The following is a 24,717-nucleotide window of genomic DNA, read 5'->3' on the forward strand; positions in this document are numbered from 1 at the left end:
CTAAACGTTTAGTACTGGTTTAACAGTCTGATAAAAGGCTACACTAGAGCAGGAGGTTTATGGAGGACCCTGGCACCGTGGTTCTGCAGAGTTACAATTATTAATGTCACTGTCCAGCAACATCTGTTGAAGGTACTTATCTGTCCCCCATTACTTATCTGACCACCACAGTCTCATTATGTATCCCCAGGAGGGAGGGCGGTGCTGTTATCAGATTATCTCATTATCAGATGGGAAACTGGGGAAACAAAAAAAGAAAAGGAGGACTTGTGGCACCTTAGAGACTAACAAATTTATTTGAGCATAAGCTTTCGTGAGCTGTAGCTCACGAAAGCTTATGCTCAAATAAATTTGTTAGTCTCTAAGGTGCCACAAGTCCTCCTTTTCTTTTTACGGATACAGACTAACACAGCTGCTACTCTGAAACCTGAGGAAACCAAAAGATTAAGTGACTTGCCCAGGGCAGTCTGTGGCAGACTCAGGAATTGAACCTGGGTCCCTTGAGTACCAGACTGGTGCCCTAATCACTGGACCATCTTTCCTCTCTCCAGCCTACAGAATCAGGACTGTCAGTCTTGTTAGGTCGTTATCTCCATCCTCCCATCCCTGCCAGTATGCCCGCCTGTCGGCAAGGCCTCAGGGAGGAGGCAGAGTTCGAGTTCCAGGCGACCGTGGGCCAAGTCACTTTGCCTCTCTTTGCCTTGTTCCTGATCTACACTGGGGGGAGTGTGGGGGGGGGAAATCGACCTAAGATACACAACCTCAGCTATGAGAATAGCATAGCTGAAGTCGACGAATCTTAGGTCGACTTACCTTGTGTCCTCACGGTGCGGCGTCAACTGCACTTCCGCCTCTCGCCACAGTGAAGTACAGGAGTCGATGGCAGAGCGATTGAGGATCAATTTATCGCGTCTACACTAGACGCGATAAATTGATCCCCGATAGATCGATCACTACCCACCGATCCGGCAGGTAGTTTAGACGGACCCTTGGTTTCCCCCATCTATAACAACAGAAGTAATACTGACCCATGATGACAAGTGCACCATGGAGACACATGGGTTAACCCCACAAAGGGTTAAGCGGACCCTGGATATTAGATTACTTTAATTCAATTTAGTAGACCAGGTCTACACTGCAGATCTGTATCGGTATAACAACACTACACAGGGGTGTGAAAAATCCACACCCACGAGCGATGTAGTTACACCGACCTAACCCCACAGGTAGACAGCGCTACCTTGATGGAAGAGCTTCTCCCGTCAACAGAGCTACCGCCTCTCAGGGAGGTGGATTAATTACGCTGGCAGGAGACGCTCTCCCATCAGGGTAAGAGCATCTTCACATAAGTGCTGCCGGTGTGCCGACGCAGCCTTTTAAGAGTAGACCTGCCCTTGGTCTATATTACCTAGATCGTACACTCCATATGTTGGCACAAGTGCCTAGGATATTGTGCCCCTGCTCTGTGAATTTCAACTTCAAGAGGGCTTGTAAAAGTACAGGAGGTATACAGTGCTCTTTGTCCTATAAGCCTCCAGGACGCTGCGCTGCTCGAACACAGGCTGTACTGAAGACTTAGTCAGGACCTGCTACACTGCTCTGTCCAGGGCATGAAGTTAACAGGTCTTTGGAAGATATCACAGGGGAGGTAACAAGTCCTAAGCAGACTAATAGTTAGCAAATACGGGTCCCCACGCTGGAAAGGTCTGGGCCCGCGTATGTACTTACCGGAACAGAATGGGTTGGTGGGGTTGAAGTTAATAGCAAATTCGTGAGATACCTGATGGGGAAAAGAAACAATAACTGAAATTGACATGAAAACTAAGCACAGAATGGGGTTTCTGGCAATAGGCTTGGCAAAAGAACGTAAGGCGGTTTTTGGGTCTGATGGGCAGAACTCCCCTGCACTCCCCAAAGGGATTCTAGCTTTGTTTTGGTAGTGCCACCGATTTATTAATTCCCCATGCTGGGTCTGCAACATTTCCTATACCCCCAGTTATGCCAAGCATAGGAAAAGTAAAAATTAACACACTCAGACTTAAGAAGCTTTGGGGGGCTGGGATAGTTCCTTTTGCCTTAAAGCCTTTTGATTAAATCTCCACTCAGCTTCCTCTGAAATTGGGATTCCCATCACTAGTTCTTTAGTGAACAGTAAGAAACTGGGTTTGTCCATGTTGCTTCCCTTTGTCTACCTGGAGGAAGAGCACAGGGAGAAGGGACCAGATCCTCAAAAGGTATTTAGGCACCTAGCTCCTATTGATCTCAGTGGGACCTAGACACCTACATACCTTTGAGGATGTGGGCGGAGCCGTGGAGATGGGCCAATTGTAGGCACTTCTCTCACATACCCCATCAAGAATCACACTCGCTAGAAGTGACTTTCATTCCATGTAAGCTCACAAAAGGCTCAAACAACATTAACCACATTACACGGAGTCCTAGTTGTAGACACAGTCCCTGTTCCCCATCCCTTTGCAAGCTGGCATTGCAGAGCAGGTGAGAGGTAAACCCCTGGAACTGCTTGGACTGGCTTTCCCAACCATCAAGGAAAATGCTTAAGGAAGCCCACCTTGCTAGGCAGTAGCAAGACACTCAAGGTCTTCAGGCAACTGACACCATATGGGAGGAATTATCCACCTCTCCAGAAATGGGGAGATGCTTCCAAAAGGGGATTCCTTGGGACGCTAGCAAATGAAGAGTGCCTGGCGTTTCCTATCAGTTATGTGGCGGCTCAGCATGGCCATTTGCAAAATTAATAGCGATGCTAATTGCAAAGCTCTCCTCAGGAAGCTATTCCCAGCATCAATTACATTAAGAGGCACTTGCTTTTACTGCTCCTAATAATTCTGCTCATGCCATATGAATGAATTACTCAGGAAACGCTGTGCCAGTCAGGTTGCCAGGGGAGTGCACAAGTGTAAGTGAGACACGATGTATCCCAGAGTGATAAGAAGAGTCGATGAAACTCAGACAGAGCCAGGTCTCACTGCCCATCTCTGCCATTCCAGTGTGGAAGATTTGCTCAGCAGCTCTGGACTGGTAATTGCCAGAAATCACTGCGCTGTTTCCTGGAATAACACCACTGAAATGCCCTGGTGTTATGTGCAAAGGATTCTCAGGCCCAGCAGGGAAAGACCAGGGTGAGGGACTGAGTGGGAAGTGATGCTATGAAAGAGCCTGGGAACCCCTGCAGAAGCAGATGCTTTGAATTAATCAGCACACACTGTTCTCTGACGAGGCCCAAAGAAATTAGAAGAGAGGAATGACTCCTTGAGACCCACTAGCGATCTCGCTGTGCAGACTGGAGACGATGGATACAGGCACTACGGAGAATCTCAGACGAGACAGATCAGCAGCAGAGAGATGCACCACTTTCTTTAGCCTAACTCTGCTACCAGAGAGTGGGATGCGCTGGTTCAAGCACAAGGGGCGGGCTTGGAACTGGCATTTGGCTAGAACTTGGATTCTAATACTAGCTCTGCCAGGGATTTGAGGTGAGTGAGCAATTCACTTAGGGCTTAACTGTCAAACTCAGAGGAGTAAATGTAGGCACCTAAACTGACCACGTAGGCACCTAAATAACTAGTCTGACTAGCAGTAGTGCTGAGCACCCCCAACTCCCTTTTTCAACACTTCCGACAATTCGGCTGGTTATTTAGGCCACTCATCTCAGGTGCCCGAATGTGAAGATGCAGCCTCAGTTTCCCAGTGACACTGGGGATAATAAATCTCCCATCTCTTATGGGTTTTGATTAATGTATGTAAAGTGCCTGGATATCCTCAGACAGAGGGTACCACAGTCCATGAATATTAATAAAGCTAGTGAAATGAACCTTTGGTTTCAAGGGAAGTTAGCATTAACCATCCCTGCATAGGACACAAAAACCTTCCAGACTGTCAGGGAAATACAGATCTCTCCTCTTCAGCATGTCCCCCATCTCCGTTCAAAATACATGCTATCTAGAGAAGATGACGACTTTATCTTTTCGTAAGAGGCAGTGGAAAAAACTCCTAAAACTCTTTTCTGCGTTTAAAGCCAATTAGCCGTTGCACAAGGTAACGTTACCATTTCCTCTCTGGGTATCTTCATGCTGGTTTAGGGCAATCAATAATGCTGCCATTCATATGCACAAGCCCTGACCTGGCGACCGAAGCCTGTGCCAAATCTTCAGTGACTGGGCTCTGTAATGCAGCTTTCCCTTGGCCGGCAGCATTCCGCAGAGTTTACACATCAGGCCTGTGTACCAGAGAGCAGACTGCAAGATGACCACGTTACAATTGCAGCATTGTGCACTCAAGCCCCTTTCCGCTCCTCCAGCCCCCTGATATTTCCCAGTGTAACCCTCCTTCTATCTTTAAGGCCGTCAGGCTTCCCAGCTGAGGAGAACGGAGGGCGTAGCCCTTTGCAGAGCCAATCAACAACAGTTCCTTAGGGCTCATTCAATGCTGGCTGAAGTGAGTGTAAAGCATCCCATTGACTTCAGTGGGCTTTGGATCAGACTCCTTAGCTGGCTAGAAGGCCCTGCCCCCTCTTCCCAGCCCCGTATGCTGCAGCTCTCCCAGATGACGAGTAAGCTCAGAAATAGAACCGGTCTCTCCTGGCGAGCTGCACAGGGCATTGCTCCCAAACCACTGGGTTGGCTCCCCTGGCAGCAGGGTTGGAAGAGAAGCCGTCAAGGTGCTCCTATAACCCTCTCCCTCCCCACACGACTAGAAACCCTCCTTCTCACAACTCATGGCTAAAGGTGGACGCGGACATCCCAGTTAATTCCGGACATCTCCTGCAAAAGCACGGTCTTCAGCCAGATTGTGCCTAAAAGTGCTGCTTTGAGAGCAGAGACCGAGTCATACAGCCAGGAAAGATGGCTGGCGGATAAGGCCCAGGACTGGGACTCAGGAGACCTGGTTTCAATTTCTAGCTCAACTACAGACTGGGACCTTGGGCAAGTCCCTGGCCTGTGTGTCTCAATTTCCCCATCTGTAAAATGGGGATCATACTTCTGTTGTCTGGTCTAGGTACACTGCTTTTTAAGGCACCGTCTATTAGTACAAAGCCTCCAAACTCTGATGGAGGCCCTCGGAGCTACTGGAAGACAAAGAATAATAAAACAAACAACAACATTTGCTTTGGGTACCTTCATCTACCAGCTCAGAAATTAAATTAGGTTGGATTCCAGAGTCTACGCTTGAACCCAGATCTCACGCAAGGCATTAAGCAGCATGGGGTTGGGGGATGGGATTTTGAGCAAAAATCCATCCAATGCCATATACCCTCTGTATCTTCCCACTGAAGTCTAAACCCATCTGCTTCCTTTTCCCATCTTCGACAGTGAGACGGCTTGAGGTTCTCCTTCTGGAGATGCTAGGATTTCAAGATGTTTTTTGACATTTCCATTTGTGTGCAAAATATCGTATTCATATCGGTTTTTTGAAAGCATTTGGCAGTGCCATGGCAACGAGCGCATCACGAGAACAAAGCATGATTTATATGACTCTTATCTTTAATGATCTTCCCCATTTCTATTCTGGTCCTCACGCTACGAGAGCCACACTCCTCTGTGGTCAAGTTTTAACCTGCTGCATGTACATTTTATTACACATGGGAGGGGTCTTATTTAAAAATTAAAAGAGCAACAGTTGGGGGGGTGGAACTCCTATAAGAGACCCTGTCTTAAAACAGGACCGTGGTCTCAGTGAGTAATGGCCATTTTGGTTTTGAATATCAGGAAAATCTGGGCAGTGCTGAGGACCCAGGACTAGAAGAGCAAGTTACATGTGGGAGTCCACCCCTGAACTGGCAGAGGGCTGCAGACCCAAGACTGAAATAAGCAAGGAGCACTGGAAGAGAGGAAGAAGGCTCATTTGCCAGAGCTATGTGCAAAGGTCCAGCAATAAAACAGCACAAAGACTGCAGACCAGGACTGAGTCCTCTATTTTCTGGTGTCGAAGGTCCAGGGTTCGATACCCATAGCATCATTATCAACATGGCCACAGCCGAGCCAGTGGGAATTAAGGGCCCTTCGTTTCCATATATTCATTAAACGCTTGATCTTCTGGAATTCTCCTTTCTGAATGTGAACAGGAATGGAATCCGGAGTGTGAAATTATTATTAAGACCGTGCCCGTGCTGGGCTAGGGGTTTTATAAGCAGCTATGAAGACTCGGCCCCTGCCCAGATTACATCTCAGCAGTCTGAGCAGCGTGGCAATATGCAGCGAGAAACGAGCACAGGATGCATCTGGAGTTTCCATATTCTCTTCAGTCCCGTTAAGTTTTCAATTTCTGGCTTCTGTCAGTCATAACAACCAGTGGGAGAATTATTCACTGCAAGTTGTTTACGGAGATTTGTCCCATTGAAACAGGTAACATGACAGACAGGAGTGCCATGTACTGGTTAGGGGGGCAGATGAATCATCTCCAAGGTGTACACTGGGACCCTGATCTACAGGCAGTCAAGTGGCATTCTGCCTGCATGCAGACCACAGAATCAGACCCAGCTCCCTGTTTAAAAACCTCACACAAAGAGGTGACGGAGAAAGAAGAGGCACAAAGAAGGCTGGCGCATATGGTCAGTCAATGTCATGTCACTCAAACACTTCCGACATACCCAAGCATTTTGTTATCAAGCCTTCTTCTCTTGGCTCCACTGGCCACAGACCAATATTGGACAGCACACCTCCACCCTGCCTACCCTACCACTCCCACCGTTGTCCTTACGGGAGGAGCTGTGTTCTCTGTGGAGAATGGCAGATTCCAGTTTTGCAGCTGAAGATTATTTGGTAACTTCAGCTAGAGCAGAAGCCAGCCAGAGCATGCATGGAGCAGGGCACCCCGGTGCTCTCCATAGCTCAAGCTCCCCATTTGCTGTCAGATTGAACACCAGCTGTTGATGTTGATCCAGAAGCTGTTTATGGTTTGGGCCCTGTGCATCTCAGCTGAGTTGCTTGAGCTGTATGGCTGGAAGGGGCAGGGAGGGGGAAGAGAAGGGGAACGGAGTCTAGCAATGGCCTGGTCTATACTACAGTTAGGTAACTCTGTAAGTGTCCACACTAAAATGTAGCTCCCGTCCCACCAATGGAAGTCGCCCACTACATCGACTTAATAACTCCATCTCCATGAGAGGCGTAGCGCTTAGGTCGATGTTAGGGTGACACAGTGTCTGTGTAGACACTGTGTTACTTACATCACTTGTTCACAGCTGACAGCCCGAGCCGACTAAGGACTTCCTGCAGCAGACCACGAGGATCAGGGACAGCAGCGGGGCCCACACCAAGGTGAGGAGAGTACGAACTGGTTTTGGTGGGGGAGAGGGTGGCTGTAGCAACTGACTTATATGGGGGCAAATGGCTCCAGCTCTCAGCCCAGGGCAGGGTAGGCAGGCCATCTGTCAATGCCCCACCATGCCCCACACAGTTAAGTTGGCGGAAGCGCTTCTGGTGAGGACACGCACCGCCCACAGAAGCAGCACCGCTTTAATGGCTGCAGTGGCTGTACGTTGACTTCATTTTGTAGTGTAGACATGCCCACACTGGAATTTGCTTCTCCCTTTGTCCCCCAACCAGAGCTGACCGACATCGGCCACGTCTCCACTAGGGAAACATGTTTAGACAGAGTGTTGAAAGGGGGGGAGGGAATAGCTCAGTGGTTTGAGCATTGGCCTGCTAAACCCAGGGTTGTGAGTTCAATCCTTGAGGGGGCCATTTAGGGATCTGGGCCAAAAATTGGGGATTGGTCCTGCTTTGAGCAGGGGGTTGGACTAGATACCTCCTGAGGTCCCTTCCAACCCTGACGTTCTATGATTCTGTGAAACGCCAGTGTGTCGTAGAGGGTCCTCGACCAGCTAACACAGGTTAGAACTCCACCAGCCTTGTCCACACTTGCATTTCAGCACAGTGTCTGACTCTCTACAAACACTCTTTTTTTCCCTAGGGAAGACAAGGCCAGTTAGGGCAAGTTGCAAGGCCTCGCTATAGTACTCAGGCTTTTTTCCAGAGGGGAAGATTTGACAGGAAAGTGCCCTGAGTTTCTTGTGATGGGCGAATAGCGTGGTAGTATTTTTTTGCACTTGCTCCTAGAGAACATGGTAGGTGCATTTTTGTAAGTAACTAAGTCACTGATGCGACCAACCACTTTATCTCCATGGGACTTTGTGGATGAATAATCAACAGCAGAGAAACTGCATTGAGTTTATCTCATACTGAAAAAAGCGTAAGGGAGAAAAGTCCAAGGGCTTGGCCAATTGGCTACAGAGCCGTTCACCTTTGGCCTGCAGGTTCAAGTCCAGGCTACATGGGTACTGATTTTAAGGGAATGTCTACACTCTGATTAGACCCCCACGGCTGGCCTGTGACAACGGGCTCAGGCTAAGGGGCTGTTTAATTGTGGTGTAGATGTTCAGGCTGCAACCCTGAGCTCTGGGACCCTCCTGCCTTGCAGGGTCCTAGAGCCTGGGCCCGAGCCCAAATATCTACACCACAATTAAACACCTGTTTGCCTGAGCCCCACGAACCTGTCAGCTGGCTCGGGCCAGCCCTGGGTTTTTAATTGCAGTGTAGACAAACCGCCAGTGGCCCACTGATGGCTGTTTGATGGTGTATGGCAAACGGGTTAATGGTCTCACTCTAGGTCCTAGTAGACACCTGTCTATGCTGTATAACCATCAGAATTGCCCCTTCGCTGACACTCAGAAGAGAGGCTAGGGTCTGAATGGGCAGAATTACCCTATCATAGGGCCCTACCAATTTCATAGCTGTGAAAAACATGTCACAGACCGTGAAATAAACCCTTCCCCATGAAATCTGATGTCCCCTTGTTCCTGGGGGCACCCCAGGAAAGGGGGCTCCTAGCTCCGGCTGGGCAGGGGAGGGACAGGACTTGTCCATCTCCTGCACAGCTGCTCTGGGGGGGGCGGGGTGTGTGGAGATCAGACCCACCTCAACCTCTGGGAACCTCCTGCGGCTGCAGGAAGCTCTGCGGTTCCTGCTTTCAGAGTCCAGCTCTGAAGGCAGCACAGAAGTGAGGGTGGCAATCTTGTGACTCCCCTAATAACAGGTTTGCAACTGCCCCTGATCCCCTTTTGGGTTGGGACCCCCACGGTTACAACACCATGAAATTTCAGATTTAAACGTCTGAAAATGTGAAATTTACCCATTTTCCAATCCTATGGCCGTGAAATTGACCATAATGGACCGTGGGGCCTTACCTATCACCTTTAGAAGTGGGCAGCCTTGGGGCACTTTGTCCCACCAGTGTGGGGGGAAATGGTGCAATCCAGGTGTTATGCATCCCACTGTGCCCAATGCCCCGAAGGTGGGAGCCTGGTACAGCCCCCAGCGACAGAGCCTGGCTCCCTATCGCAAGCTATTTCAGTCTATGCCTTGAAGTCCCCGGTTCAATCCCTGGTATGTCTGCCAAGATGGCGGCTGTTCCACTTACACACCCCTGCCCTGCAATCCAGGGACAGAAGACTTGGATCTTCAGAGCTGGCACTGTGGTCCCTTCAGCCCATACTCCATTTGCTTTGGAAAAACCCTCCCCTTCCCCCATAGTGAGTATTTCAAAGATACCAAGGCTGCATGAACGAAGCCCATGCATAAAACCCTGATGGACTAGGGCAGAACAACGCGGGCAGGAAGAGTGCGCAGCGAGCCTGGGCAAGAGCAGCTAACAGAGCTGCTGCATCTCATTCCAGGAGCCAATTAGCAATGAAAACACTGGGGCTATTTCAGAACAGGTTTTAAAACACAGTGCAGAGTAGCAGCGAAATGTAATTTTGAAAATTAAAGCTATTTTTCAGCCAACAGATGCTCAAAGCGACAATATCAGATAACCTTTCGTGAGACCCGAAGGACATGCACATCACTGGCCAACGCAATCACAGGAACTCATGGCTGGAAGCTTTGCCGCCCATTCCTCCCACCCTCCGGTCTCTATTACCATCTCCTGTGACACCACGGCCTAATTTAGGGCCCTATTATTTTGTAAAATAGTCGCACCTAGAGGCCCTACCTAAGACTGGGACCTTATTGCACTAGGTGCTGTACAAATACATTGCAAGAGACCCTCATTGCCCTGAAGAGTTTCCTATCTAAATAGACAAGCGTAGGAGGGGAAATAGAGGAACAGGCAGGGTGAAGTGCCTTGCTCAAGGTCACACTGCACACCAGTGGCAGAGTCAGGAACAGAACCCCTACTTCTCCGGAGTCCCAGTCCAGTGCTCATGCCACTAGGCCATGACAACTCTGGGATCCTACAAACCGTGACTCCAGCATGCAGTCCTACTGACTTCTATAGCACCTTGTGGAGGAATTACTGCCGGCAGAAATGGGCCATTGGACTATACATTTTGCAGGGCAGGGCTTTCTTTTTTATTCCTCTGTAAAGCACCATCAAATCAGTACTGAGGGTAGAAATCCAGACGCTCCCCAGCTGGTAGTTTTCAAACAGAGAGATGGAAGAAAATCACTCGGAGGTATCAACTCAGGTAAAGGCCTGTCTTTAAAGCTAAGGTAGGTTGCAATCAGGGGTGCTGGAATGAGGGGGGGCATGGGGCCACAACCCCATCACTTTTACAAGTGGGAGGGCTTTTTACTAGCTGTAAGGGTGAGCGATGCGGGGGGGAAGGGGAGCGAGTAGGGAGGCGGGGCCTCGGGGAAGAGGCAGCGCGAGGGCGACGGCTGGGGGGGAGGAGTGGTGCGCGGGCAGGGCCATGGTTCAGGCGCCCATGGCCCCTCCATTTTTAGGCAGTTTCCTCTGCTCCTGATATTGCAATACAAGGCGAGCATCAGAAAAACAAACATCTAAACCAACCTCTCTTTATAAGCCCTGCGGGACATAGCCCAGGGCATGTCCTGCGTGCCAGTGGAAAAGAGATGGGTAGAAATGACTGTAATGACTTTGCCCAGATGATTTGCAGTAAACGCCCTTCCTGAAAAGCCAAACTTTTCCACGGGACAATTGTGATTTTCCATGCGGAGAAGCGAAAGGATGGCTCCGATCTCACTCTCTGCCATGAATCTGACAAAGAGAGGGAGGAGAGAGAAAGGCCGAGTGCCTGACTCAGCCTCTCTGGCTGCCGGGCTAGCAACTCTTTTCCCGTGGGAAGGCACGTCCGGCCAGCCCCAGAGACTGGATGGGAGGTTAATTGATGTCCTAGATTGGTGCATTTTAAAGACCCAACACCTTAAAAACCAGGTTACATAGACCTCACTCAACATTTAGCACCCTGGCCTTTGGTTATGAAGTGCACAGCTCAATAGGGCAGAAAATCAGAGATGGAAAAAGACCTGTTAGGCCATCTAGCCCGTGCCTACAATGTATTCTCCAAAGATTCAGTTCAAAGTGCTCCAGTATGGAGCCTCCAGATCTTCCCTTCTACAGCTCACAAACCTCACTGCCGAGAGTTTTGCTACGACTCCGATGTTTTGTTGCCTCAATCAATCCAAGGCCCATTGAAGTCAACGGAAAGATTACAAGGCCCCAAAGCACGCACTGTGTCCAGAAATGGGAGAGTCTCCCTTGCAGTACAAAGGGTGCCGGGGCTGGTGGAATGACCTGCTCACTAGCTATGCCACGATGGGCACTGCTGGGATGTCTCCACCATTCAGAAGCGGAACATTTCAAAGTGAGGGGGATTAGTTAGCGGGCAGCAGCAATCCACCCACTGCGGACACAGAGAGCACCGCTCTATTCATGAGACACAAGCTGAAGTTTGTTTGACCATTGTAACGCCCCACATAAACATGCCTCTGAAGCCATGAGTGGAAACAATGGTGCCATCAGAATTCCCCCTCAGAAGGCCAGCTTTGGGTCACAGCCTGTCCATGATAATGAACTTCCAGAGTAACCACTTTTAAACAGCCTGAACTCATGTCACCTACTGACCCAATCGGTGGTCCTGAACATCCTCAACTCTTACTGATGTCACCAGAGGCACCCAGCGACTCATGGGATCAGGGCTGTAGACTATTTTCTTTATGGCAGGGTCCACATTGTCCTGTCTGAAGCACTATGCCCATTTATGGGGCTGGAGAAATAACAATTCCACTGAAAAAGGGAGGAGAAATGCATACTGAAATCTCCTGCTATAAAGGCCTCAGAAAGGCACAATAGGGTCGCAACAGGTTACCAATAAATCGCTCTCCCATGGACAAGATCAGGTTCCGAAGTCTGAGTGCCCTGTGCCCTCTGTTAACCAAAGCAGAGATGTAGTAGCCCACTTTAGTCTAGAACCCCGCCAGAACCAATCTGGGTACCAGTGAGATTTTGGTCAGTGTACAGAGGCCAATACTGCATGAACACAAGAACAGGACAATGTAATGAACACAAATAACTGATGGGGAGACGCAGACAGGTTCAGAGTTCAGCCCGTGCTGTTCAAAAACACAGAGAGATTTGCTGTGTGCTAATTTACTACAGGTCTTAACACAACAAGATTCCATGGGCTAAATTCATCCATAGACACCAGAGGAGTTCCACCACGGACAAACGTGGCCCAGTATTTAGACAGAGCCAGAAACTCAGCAGGAGGATCACATACACTCTAAAATGCCTTCTCCTATATTCATGCACTGGCTCTTCCGTGAGCCACGGGTGTGAATTCTTTGGGATCTTAATTCTGCCAGCTGGTCCAAAGTCTCTGCAGGACATTACAACGACAACGTATTAGGATATTAGGAAAAACTTTTTCACTAAGAGGGTGGTGAAACACTGGAATGCGTTACCTAGGGAGGTGGTAGAATCTCCTTCCTTAGAGGTTTTTAAGGTCAGGCTTGACAAAGCCCTGGCTGGGATGATTTAACTGGGAATTGTTCCTGCTTTGAGCAGGGGGTTGGACTAGATGACCTTCTGGGGTCCCTTCCAACCCTGATATTCTATGATTCTATGATTCAAACCGAAATGCGTGTTTACTGTGGAAACGCTGACTGGACTGGGTTTTGTAACGATGCTCTGAGCACCGCACCATATGTTAGGGGAGATTTCTTTTTTTGGCATGTGCATTTGCAGAACCATGTCCACTTTAACCATTTGAGTGCCTACTCCCAACGAAGATCAACATGGCTTTCGGGAGATTCGCTGAGAGCCAGCCCTGGAAGTGACTGGCTTTCAGCGCACCTGAGAACACGGACCGTACAAGATACAGTCCTTAAGGTGTAAAGATTTAAAACCTATGACTATCTTTCTGGGTCCATTTCCACACTACGTGTAAAACGTTACACAACGGACATTCCCTTTTCAGCCCCCTTTAATTTTGTCCTCGGTGTCTGTCTGACACACTTACCAAGTGGGCCCTGCCACTTTCCCCAAATCACTCCTGCCAGGAGAGTGACTCAGTGGCTGACTAGGCCAATTAATGCCAATGCGGCTGCTCTAATGCCATCTTGAAAGGGAGGGAGAAATTGGCTGCCAGCCTCCCTCCCTTCACACACACGTACAATCATGTTTCCTTCTCCAAAGCTTGAAAACCAGAGCCCGTCTATCCCATCCCCCCCAGCCCATCCCCTGCATAAAAAGCTCTCGAGTTACAACAGGCAGCCATTCTGTTCTGAACCCTCAGGAAGTCACAGACAGCTTTATTCCTGCTCAAGTGGACGCATACATTTTAAACATGCAGAGCATATGGCAGGCAGAATACTTTACCTTCCAGTCTGGCGGTAACTGGGCACCAAATCCCAGAGCAGGAAACATTTTGTCTCTTAAAAAAAAAATACAACCAAAACAAAACAGGAAGTGTTACTGGATTTGCACCCCCTCTCCAAACATACAACAACATTTCTTCACTCATGAAAGGTCTGACGAGGCTGGAAGGTACTCAGTACCTGAAGTGGTCATTGAATACAGATCTGTGGCAATCATTCCCAAGCAGACCCCAAATTGCAAGATTATCTTTTTAATATCGCATGGTTCTTAGGCCAATAGATGTGGGGGCTTTATTAGCCTTTGGGCTTTTCAGCCTTCTAGGGGTCACGCTTTCAAGCTTTGCTCTGCAGTCACAAGAGCCAGAAATTTCTTCTCTTTTTAAGTCGTGGCTGAGATTCTCACGTCATTGCAGGATTGCCGGAGTTTGGGGTTGAAGAAAAGCACCAGCTATTCTACTGCAAGGTTCCCTATTGTAATCATGAGAGCTGGCAACACTGCTCCCAGGATCAGGCCCTAATATATTATCCAGTATTAGAACGCTGACGTTCCTATGATTGTTTGATTTATTGATTTTATGCCACACTAGAGGAACACACAACCGGTTAATCGAGGGACACAGGCATGTTAGCACAGCTGTTTATGGGAAAAGATACTAGGGCAGAGGGAATCTGCTTTTCAAATGGACAGCCCGCACACTGTAAGGGCTTGTCTACATGGAGCAGCAGTGCACGCTATGGGGATGTGATTTCGAAGATGCACTAATGCATTGCACGCTGGCTCATGGAGACTCTGCTGGTGCTCACTTAAGGTTCCCTAGTGCACTTGAACACTGCATCAGCAGGGATCAATTAATATGCAACACAGTTGTCTATTTTAGAAATCATATCCCCACAGCTAGCATTACCCCACCATGTAGACAAGCCCTAATAAGGGTATGTCTACACTGGACGCGAAGCCCAGGTTTGACTCAGGTTTGAGCCCACGCCCCACTTCTGTCCACACACAAATCAGTCTGACTCGGGTCTGTAAGCACTCAGGAGCTGGGTGCTAGGACTCTGCTAAGGGGATGGATCAGAGTCTGAGTCCTGCTGAGACTCAGGTCCAAGCCCTGTCATGTTGCAGTGTGGATATGGCTCAAGGGGCACACCGAAGTCAGGTGGCCTGCATAGTGCAGTGTGGACACGTTAGCACCATTCTGAGACCCAGGTCCAGCAACTATAAGACCAGGCTTACAATGGTCAAGCATGGGGTTGGAAACATGGAGTCCACAAGTCCTGGTCCCACAGAACTGGGCTAAGAGTGCAGTGCAGACCTACCCCTGAGTGAGAGAATGGTTGGTCTTTGATGGTGTGAGGGCAGATGGGATTATTTTCAACACCCCATTTATGCTTGAATTCTCCTCTCCCCAGAAGAAGAAGAAAAGAGAGATTCACTTCTGTATTTATTTGGCAATTCATGGCTGAAACAACAACTTGAATTTGTGTCAGTTTTCATCCATAGATCTCAGAGCGTCACTTAAGCGGGTATTTAACCCCATTTTACAGATGGGGAAACTGAGGCACACAGAGGGGACGTGATTTGCCCAAGATATCGCAGTAAGCGAGTGCAGAGTCAAGTGCCCCATCCTGCTAAACCATGCTGCCTATGTGCACTAGCAACGGAGGGAACGTAACCTGCCAATATCCTACCGAGGGAAGAGAACACTCTGGGCCAAGCAGCTATGATCCAAATGGACGAGACAGTACTTACGAGTCATAGTCCTGAATGATCTGTCCGACTGCCCAAATAGCTGACAAGTATTCGTTTGTTCCCATGGGATTGATATAGTGCAACGAAGAGGGGTCCCGCGGATTCCCATTGGATGCTGTGAAGTCAATTCCGACCTGAATAGGAAGACAGAAGCACAGACCTGTAGAAATCTCCATTATAAATCCAGCTAACAGGTCTATGGACCAGGCAGAAAACTTCACTGTCTTCCCACCACCCCTTTCATGATGAATCATAGAACCAAAGGACTGGAAGGGACCTTTATCTAGTCCAGTCCCCTGCACTCAAGACAGGACTAAGTATTATCTAGACCATCCCTGACAGGTGTTTGTCCAACCTGCTCTTAAAAATCCCCAATGATGGAGATTCCACAACCTCCCTAGCCAATTTATTCCAGTGCTTAACCACCCTGACAGTTAGGAAGTTTTCCTAATGCTCAGTCTAAACCTCCCTTGGGGCAATTTCTTATGTCTTGCTTACAACACTCCTGCTAATACATCCCAGAATGATCACTTTTTTTGCAACAGCGTTACACTGTTCACTCATATTTACTTCATTTTCACTTGGGATCAGCATAGCAGTTTGGACAAAATGTAAACCAACCTCACCCCATGCCAAAATTTTTGAAAGTTTCTAGAAGTTCAATTCTTTTGCATAGGCTTTCCTACAAAGCTTAGTTGATTAAAACCAGAGTCTATTTGGTCTAGGTTTTACGCCTTCAGCGGCTCGGGTCCACATTTTTCAGAAGTGGCCACTGTTTTGGGCGTAACAGTCATTTTTGAGTGTCCCCTTGGAGGACCAAGAGACTAATTCCCAGAGGTATTGAGTACCAGTGGCGCATGCTGAAGATAATTTTCATTTCAGGTCCTCAGAAGATCTGTTAAAAATCAGACCCAAGATAAAGCAGATTAAATCGGGTGCCCAAAAATAAAGCATCTCAAGTCAGAGACCACTTTTGAAAATTTTTGGACTGAGCTTCTCCATGCGCCTGTGTGCTTCCTATTTACAGTCTGAATCAGAAGGACTGAAATACCAGAAGCGGTCCTCAGTGCTTCCACCTTGTCCGCTCCAAAGTGCTAAGCCCAGGAAGAAACTCCATGAGCCAAATTCAGCGGCGTTATCCCAGAGCTGAATTTTACTCTTCCTGTTCAGAGAAAGAGGAGAAATCCCACCGGTGGACAAGCAAACCTCAAACAATTGGGCCAGATCCAGAGGTGACATAAGTGATGGCGCAACTGGCAAATCAGTAAGAGCCTGAGTGTAACTTACACACCAAGAGCCGACTCTCCTTTGTCCTGCCCCTTGTACGGTCATAGTTCTCCCTCTGGCCAGATCTGAGCAGAGTACATCAAGACCCGTTACAAAATGGAAGGATGCCATTTAAAATGCACTCTGCATTAATAAAAAGTGACTACAGAGGTGAGTGGGGGACAGAAAGGCAGGGCATCAGCAGGAAAAGCAACCCAGGAAGGTGCAATTCCTACTAAAACCCAGCCCCTCCCACTTCCTTGGTGACTAAAATCATGCTCGCTTACCAGCATGCACCTCATCACCTGTGACATCAGCTCTGAGTTAGGCCCAGGCCAGTTAATGAGGCAAATCCACCCCGAGTAACTGCACTGATGCCGGCTTACACCAGGGATCAGCTTGGCTCACGGAAATTCATGTCTCCTTCTCTTTTCTTTGTAGGGTTGGCACTTGGCACCAGTATTTCCAGGTCTCCGATAGGACGGAAATGCTGCCCAACAAGGTTTCTAGGTCACGCCCAGCAGAGGTAGCTGTGGGCCTATGGGAACTGCCTCTTGTTACTCCAGTATTTTGGTTCGGGATGCAAACAAGGCAAGGCAGGACGCATGGATAAGCACAGCAGCATTAACCTCATCTTTCAGCTGCAGTCCGGTCAGCTCAGATTTTATCCAAAAGGGTTTGCTGATCCTTAAGTCGGAAGCAAATTAATGCTCTAGACAAAGAAATGGAAAGTGGGGGGTGGGAGGGAAGGCTCCTTGCGTTCCCCTGGCTTCCCTCATTTTCCTGCAAAAGATGTTTATTAGACACAGAATCTAGTCTATGCAGGTTTTTAATGCCGAGCCCTTCAGTGCAGTATTCCATTCCCTGTCAGGGCACTAGCAGAGACAGAATGATCCCAGTGTTAACATTAAGGAGTCACGTTCACAGCTGTTGTTCCACCCTGAAACATACACGTGTATCTGTGTCAGGTTAGCAGGCAGAGGCCCCAGCTGCGGTCAGCCCTTGTTGCGCTAGGCACTGTACGGACACTCCGTGAGACACCCAGGAGAGCTCATGATCGAAACAAAGGGCAGGAGGGGAAACAGTCGCGGGTTGGTGAAGTGATTCTCCCCTGGCCGCACACCAGGACAAGGGAAGGAAACTTGTGTCTCCTGGCTCCCAGTCCCTGTCCTCTCTCTCCTCTTGTGTATATATAGACACCATCAACACCTGCAGCATCACCAGTGGAAAATGAATGGGAACCAAGTGGGTAAAAGCTGATGAGTGTTTGTCTAAAGTTGTGAATTCCCCTCAGCACAAAGCCACTGGATGGGCTGGGAAGTGCCATTTTTAGAACCCCATTTCCTGATCTTCTCTTGCTTCCTTTCAGCATCTTCTTCCAGTTTTTCATGGTCTCCCGTGACACCACGTGACTTTCAGGGCGGCACCAGGCCCTTGTCGACAGGCAGCCTTTCATAATTCGGGGTGCCCTCTCTCTGCAGCGGCTCCTCAAGTCATTACCCAGCAGTTGCTACTGGTAACTTAATCATAGAATCACAGGGTTGGAAGGGACCTCAGGAGGTCATCCAGTCCAACCCCCTGCTCAAAGCAGGACCAATCCCCAATTTTTGCCTCAGATCCCAAATGGCCCCCTCAAGGATTGAACTCACAACCCTGGGTTTAGCAGGCTAATGCTCAAACCACTGAGCTATCCCTCCCCGCAAGTTGGTATTGTGCCTACAGGATAATAAATGAAGAACTACCCTCCCTTACTGAAACACTAATCACAGAAACATTCCATTTAAAAAAAAAACGAACAACAAAGATGGCCAATTACCGGTAGATCGTTAAACCATAGGGTGGATTTCAGCTTTTCATGCCGATGTACACAGGAGTTTGGTGTTACCAGTAAACTTAGTCATTTTCCCTTTTGTTCCCTCTTTTGCTCTAAGACCTTAACACAACAGTTGAGCTGTGTATAAAAAGCTCTGGCATTCATTTCTGTTTCTATGGTAACTCTTCCTTTCCCCCCCCATCTCCTCCTCCCTCGCCTCCTATCTCTTTTTAGACAACAAATAAAAATTGGCATGCTGCACACACACACGGATCTCTAGATACTGTACTAAAAACCGGAATTTTCAGAAACTGGGGGGTGGGGGGGTGGAACAGTTAAACTCGAGGGCAGTCGTTTCTTCTCGAGTTGCTCCTGACAAATCACGTGCACGCTGGCTCAAACAAGAGGGGCTAGAAATGCAAAGGGAAACACCAAAATTCTCCCATTACATCCAAAGCGTACGTCAGCAACATTCCAAACGAGTGAATTCCACTCAAAAATCAGATCAGCTTTTCAAGGCAAAATTAATGTAAACCCCCAACCAATGACTGCGAACTTCAGAAGACGATCTAGAGATTCAGCTGGGTTAGACTAAAGCCCCGAAGAACTTGGAACCGTCTTTGAACTTCTCAGGTCTGTAGGGAGTTAGCTGGAGCTGTCTCCAAGAATGGCTCTCTCCCACATGAGACTCCCAAGGCTTCCTGGTTCATCTTCAGGCAACACAAGACTCCAAGAACAGGGTCATTTGTAGTATTTTACAGCATTTCCACTTCAAGCTGGAACCAGGAAGTGCAGAGGCAGAGGCCAGTGTGAAAAATAGTGGGGAGAAGTTAATGGATCTTTTTCAAACCTCAAAAAAAGGGCTGGTAGTTTTGAGTGAGGGATCTGGGGGAAGTTTGATCTTCATTGATCTGGAAAACTGCTCCGTGGTGCTGATAAAAAAAAAAAAAAAAAAAGTCCGTCCTCATTTCCCCCCCGTACGTCCTATGAAGTAGCACTGTGGAGAATTCCAGGGACCAGACACAGAAGAAAGATCATATGTATTCTAATTTCCTGCAGGATTCCAAGCTGTTCAAACCTGAACGACAGTACATTTGCCCAGGGCAACAATGAAGGTTTGTCACATGTTGGAGAGTTAACAAATTGAGCCAAACAAAACATAGCTCAGCTCATCCAAACACGCAGGCCCAAAACGAGATGGAGAGAGGAGGTGCGGCACCTCTTGAAGAGGAAGCAGAAAAAAGGCTACTCCATACTGGGTGTACTGGGAAGCGGCTGGCTTCTTGGAACATGGACAATACCTGTGAGACATTCTGACCTACAGATACACTCCTGAGAGTATCAGAGACACGCCTGCAAACGAACGGGACTCAGAGCTGGAGAAATTCCAGCTGCCAGGGAGACCTTCTGAGAGGACTGCTTGGGTCGCATACCCAGAAAAACGTGACCGTGGATCCAGCAACAGAAATGCTTGGGTAACTATTGACCTAGGAAGCACGTACAGTCACTATGACTGGGTGTGCGCATTCGTGATAATTATGCGCAATTTGTGCCAACTGTGGTCAACAAAAACGATTTAGCGAATCCTGTCATTCTTCACGCCATAGGTGGCGCCTGAGTGAGCCTGGAGGAAGCCTGAAAGCCTTCGAATCCAAAATCAGCTCCTGATGTGGTCTCACGGGGACAAACCAGTCACTATTTATGCGGGGGCAACTCACCCTTCTTAGAAATGGGAAGAAGTTGCACTGGCGAAAAAAATCACAATGCACTAGGGTAGGTTGTGTTTCTGCTAGGGGGTTTCCGTCGGTGCAGAGACATCCGTGTAGCTCTGCTGGTGGCTAAAATCCTCGTCCTGACAAAGGTTAAGGGTGAAGACAAAGGCTTCTGAGCTACTATAAAGGACAAGGTGCTGTAGGAAGGCTAAACACAGAGAGCTTCCAATGACCTTTAAAAACGTTTGCCCAATGCGTATGTTAGTGCACAGACCCCAGCCCAGAGCTCCCGATCAATTACGTTTTTCATTCATTACACCTGATGGACAAAGAGCAGCAAAAAATACTTACAGTAAACATTAACTGGCAGCCCCCAAGGATGTAGTCCAGGAAGGAGTAATCCCTGGTTATCTGAAAGAAAGAGGAAAGAAAGACTTTCAAAGCCGCATTTCAGCACCCTTCATCATCAGTAAAGTCCTGGAAGGCTTAGAAAAAACAAAAAACATGGTGTAACTGTTGAGCAGCTGACATTTTGACCCCTTCTCTCAAACTCTTTGCTCGCGGGATGAAGCAAATGTGGAGAAATGTCTGGATTTCCTGAGGCAGCCTTTCATTTCTACATCAAAACCAAAGGTAGCGCCGTTGAAAGGTGCCCCCGTGTCAGCGGGATGACCGCCATCTTGAACTGGGCACCTCCCGAGCTCAAAATGTGGTGTGAAATCATGGCTTTATCCCCCTCAACCCTTAAGAATTATCAGGGGAGGATTACGTTTTATTTATGGCCGCTCGGGATATTGCGCACGGCCTTGCAGCCTAAAACAAGTCAGGGCCAAGCCAGTAATTGCACAACTCCCCATTCCACATCCCCCTTCTTACCAGCTTGTTATTCTCCCGCTTCTGGGTGGATTCCAACAATTTCAGAAGGTCGTTAAACAGACCAGAGACCTCTGATCCTTTTCAGGAAGGTTATTGCCATAAAGCAGCGGGTGGCTTGCCACCAGAGGTGAAAGCAATGGGCACAGCAACACGTCCATTCATGCGGTCCTGCTCCACAGAAACCTTTGATACTCCACGCTCTGCCTAATTCTACAGAACCCTTCGTACCGCACTGCTGCAGCATCATGACTGCATACCGGACCCAATGCAGCGGCATGATTTTTTACGTTTTGCTGGGCAAGCAGAGGAGCGTCGCTTTACTAGTGATTTGCATCCGTTGGTCCATCACGGTTTTTCTAGTGGGATTTTGCTCCTGAACTCTCCTCCGATCTGGGCACCTCCTCCCCTCCCACCCAACAAGAGACAGGGTTTTTAAAAGCTTTGCACTCACTTTGCAGGATTTCACAATGATGACGCCCGAGTTCTTGTAATTCTTTTTCTTCTTTTGTTTTTTGGGGTTAATGCATTCTAATTCGAGCTGTAACAAACAAGACACACAGCACCCCATGTGAAAGCCAAGTTCCGACAAGGGCTGGCCATCCCATTCAGTGTAGGATAGCAACCCGGAAGTCTGGAGCTCATGGGCACGCTAGCTGATCGGTCACCTAAGTACTTCTCAGCCAACAGCTGAGTCTCCCAGTGTAAGCCAGCTGCTGCAACAACCAAAAACATCTCAGAGTAATTAATGGGTAATATTATTCTTCATTTTTAATGATTTTTCATCTTTAAAACAATAAAAAACATTTTACCCCACTGTAGCACCTTCTGCCCAGGGATTTCAGAGTGCTTAACAGGCACGAATGAAGCTTATGAGTTATCTCTATTTGACAGTGGGGGGGATAATGGCGTATGGAGGCTGAGGCCCACTTGGGTAACCTCTAGTTTTTGAGTACCCACCTGGAGAACCCTTGGGAGTGATTTATAGAGGTGCTCACACCCACTAATTTCTGTCCCCAACATAGCACTCACCTTGGGTTATCTAAGGGGATGGGAGGGCGAGAGAAAGCCATTGCAAGTGGGGAATGGGGCATCGTTCCTTGGGAGTTCAACAATCTGCTCCAGTGTGAAGGAACACATATGCTCTTCAGAAACCAATTCAATCCAGCAGCAATTTTTCAGCATTAACTGGATAGGGAGAGCCTCTTTCAGAAGCAGAGATGCCATCCCAGCTTTCCCTTCAGTAGTTCTAATGATTGGTCACCCTTACTTAAAAATGTGTGCCTGGTTTCTCGTGTGAATTTGTGTTGCTTCAGCCTCCAACCCCTGAATCTCAGGATGTGTTTTTTCCCCCTTGCTAAATAGCTGCCTACAAACAGAAATCTCTTCCCTGTGCAGGTATTTGTAGACCATGGTTAAGCCACCTGTGACCCTTTTTTTGGATAGATTGAGCTTCGGAAATCTCGCATTGTGAGGCATGGTTCCCAGACCGTGAAACGTTCTTATAGGTCTTTCCGGAGCCCTTTTCCCCAGTTTCCGCAGCTTTTTTGGGGAAGCGTGGACACCAGACCCAGATGCGGCATTCCAGAAGTGGGCTCCCAGATGCCATATATAGGGGTAATACCACTACCCTACTCCTACTTGGGGCTTCCTGCCTATATATTCAACTATTGTGTGTTGGGCTGAGAGGGCTTCGCGAACATCAGTGCTTCAGAAATAAGGGACAAGCCAAAGCCACATTTAAAGGAGAATAAAACTCCACCCCAGACAGAAGTCAGAGTCCTTCCCCAGGTAGGGCTGTACAGGCCCATCATGAGAATCTTTAGTGGCCGGGGTTGTGTCCAGTCTGAGTATCAGCATGTAGCAGGCTCAGTGGCATCACCAACGGTCCACATGCAATGGCAGAGCCAAGGAGGGCCATAGTGCTACCCACCCAGGGATTCCCAGAATGGCTTCTCATCCTCCAGACAGGCACATGGGGAGACAGTTCAGTGGCCCGCAGGCACATGCAGCTCCTGGGTGCCGTGTAGCACGCTATCTCGGTTAACCACCATTGCTCATCTGCAGCTCCCTTCATCCAGCGGCCCACGTGACCCAACTGACAAACCAACCCCTGGCTAGAGTGAGCACAGAACCTGGTCACAGAATCAGACCCAGGGTTGGACATGGCCACTTGGCTTGAACCGAGACTGCCTGCGTTTGGGAATGGAGTGGGGGAAATCCTGCCACCTAACCTAACCCGAGCCTCAGTCCCAGCAGAGATGGTGCCTCAATCCCCTTCCCAGAGATTCCGTTAAAGTGCCCAGCGGGTCTAACTGGTAAGAACTTAGCTCTAATGACCAATATTTGTTTCCTTCCTCAGTGTTGGGTTGCTGGCTCCTCATCTCTGCTCTCTTTGGAGATGGAATAATTCCTTTTCAGCAGAGAGCTTGTTACTTTGTAGGGTCAATCATGTCCTTCTCGTCCCCAGATTACATCAATTTAGCTCCCTCGGCTTCAGATGTCTTGTCCTCCAGCCTTGCCTCAATTTTTACTGTCCTTCAGTTTCTCCTACTTTCGTCCCCAGATACTTTAGGGGAAAGGATAGATACCTTTCCCCTAAATGGTCCTCCCGCCCCCGGGACCAGATTTTCAGAGAAAGCTCAGCTCCCCTTTGGGCACCTAAATCAGTAGCCAGATTTTGAAAAAAGCTCAGCAAAGCCGGGTTTTGAAAAGGTGGTTCTGACCCCACCGCTGAGATCTTTTGAAAGAGACGTTGACCAGCTCTGGGTACTGAGCCCTTGAAAATCTAGCCCATAGCGACGCCCTTGTATGCTTAAGATCACAGCTTTATAAACATATTTCCAACATAGGGCAAAGCTGAATGGAGAAAGTATAAACCCAGCCCCTTGGCTTGGAGTTAGCAAACACAGGCATGTTAAGGGGAGTCAAGACCTAGTGGGAAATTGAGTCTGGATAATATTGCCAAACAGGTGCCATGGGAGTGCTGTTGTATATTCACACAAAAAGAGCAGAGACACACTGCTGATGGCTTCAGCTCCTGGGGTCTGCAATAAAGAGGCTGTCTGAGTTATTTACAGCAAGTAGTTGTATTAGGAGCACTGGGCACTAGACAGAGCAGAAAGCAGGAAATAGACAAGAGTCCAAGCTGGAGGAAGGCAGAGGTTGATTAGTCACTGGGTAAACCAGTGTGTGTACTTGTTCTATTTATAAGCTGTTACAGAGACATGCCCCAGCCCCTTCCCCCCTTTCTCCATAAACCTTCCCTCTTCCCAGACGTATGTACAGTAAAGGTGTGTCATACACAGTAGATCTGGGAATGTCACAGTCTATCCTTTACACTGTCTTCTTGAACAGTTATTGTGTAGCAATAACTTGGCTCTCGCCAAGATCAAGATGTTATTCTCCGAGGCGGTGTACATACAAGTAAGTAGAAGGCAGTTCTTAACCTATCTGCCTCGCAATCTACGGGATAGGAGAGTTATTATTCCCATTGTACAGGTGGGGTTTTCAGTCACAGAGAGAGTAAATGACTTGCCCAAGCTCTCGCAGATAATCTGTAGCAGAGCCAGGAATCAAACCCAAATCTCTTGAGGCCCAACTTTAACCATCCTCCTTCTCTGCAGTATCGCGTCATCTCTACAAGCGGCACCACAGAGCCAACTA

At 48.4% G+C, this 24,717-nt stretch overlaps 1 protein-coding gene across 12 annotated transcripts in view; it reads right to left on the bottom strand.

Annotated features, from left to right (window-relative positions):
- Positions 1 to 24,717, bottom strand: part of CPNE2 (copine 2) — a 201,962-nt gene that overhangs the window by 84,918 nt on the left and 92,327 nt on the right. For 8 of the 12 annotated variants that reach the window (XM_073307434.1, XM_073307438.1, XM_073307435.1 and 5 more), the window contains 5 exons: positions 21,506 to 21,592; positions 20,530 to 20,589; positions 15,388 to 15,521; positions 13,639 to 13,693; positions 1,729 to 1,780 (listed from right to left, as the gene is read on the bottom strand). In XM_073307434.1, the coding sequence (XP_073163535.1) occupies positions 1,729 to 1,780; positions 13,639 to 13,693; positions 15,388 to 15,521; positions 20,530 to 20,589; positions 21,506 to 21,592 (388 nt within the window). The remainder of the gene's footprint in view (positions 1 to 1,728; positions 1,781 to 13,638; positions 13,694 to 15,387; positions 15,522 to 20,529; positions 20,590 to 21,505; positions 21,593 to 24,717) is intronic. The other 4 variants (XM_073307437.1, XM_073307439.1, XM_073307442.1 and 1 more) reach the window with 1 other exon arrangement.

Source organism: Lepidochelys kempii, chromosome 12 (assembly GCF_965140265.1).
Source record: "Lepidochelys kempii isolate rLepKem1 chromosome 12, rLepKem1.hap2, whole genome shotgun sequence".
In the NCBI taxonomy this organism is placed as follows: Eukaryota; Metazoa; Chordata; order Testudines; family Cheloniidae; genus Lepidochelys; species Lepidochelys kempii.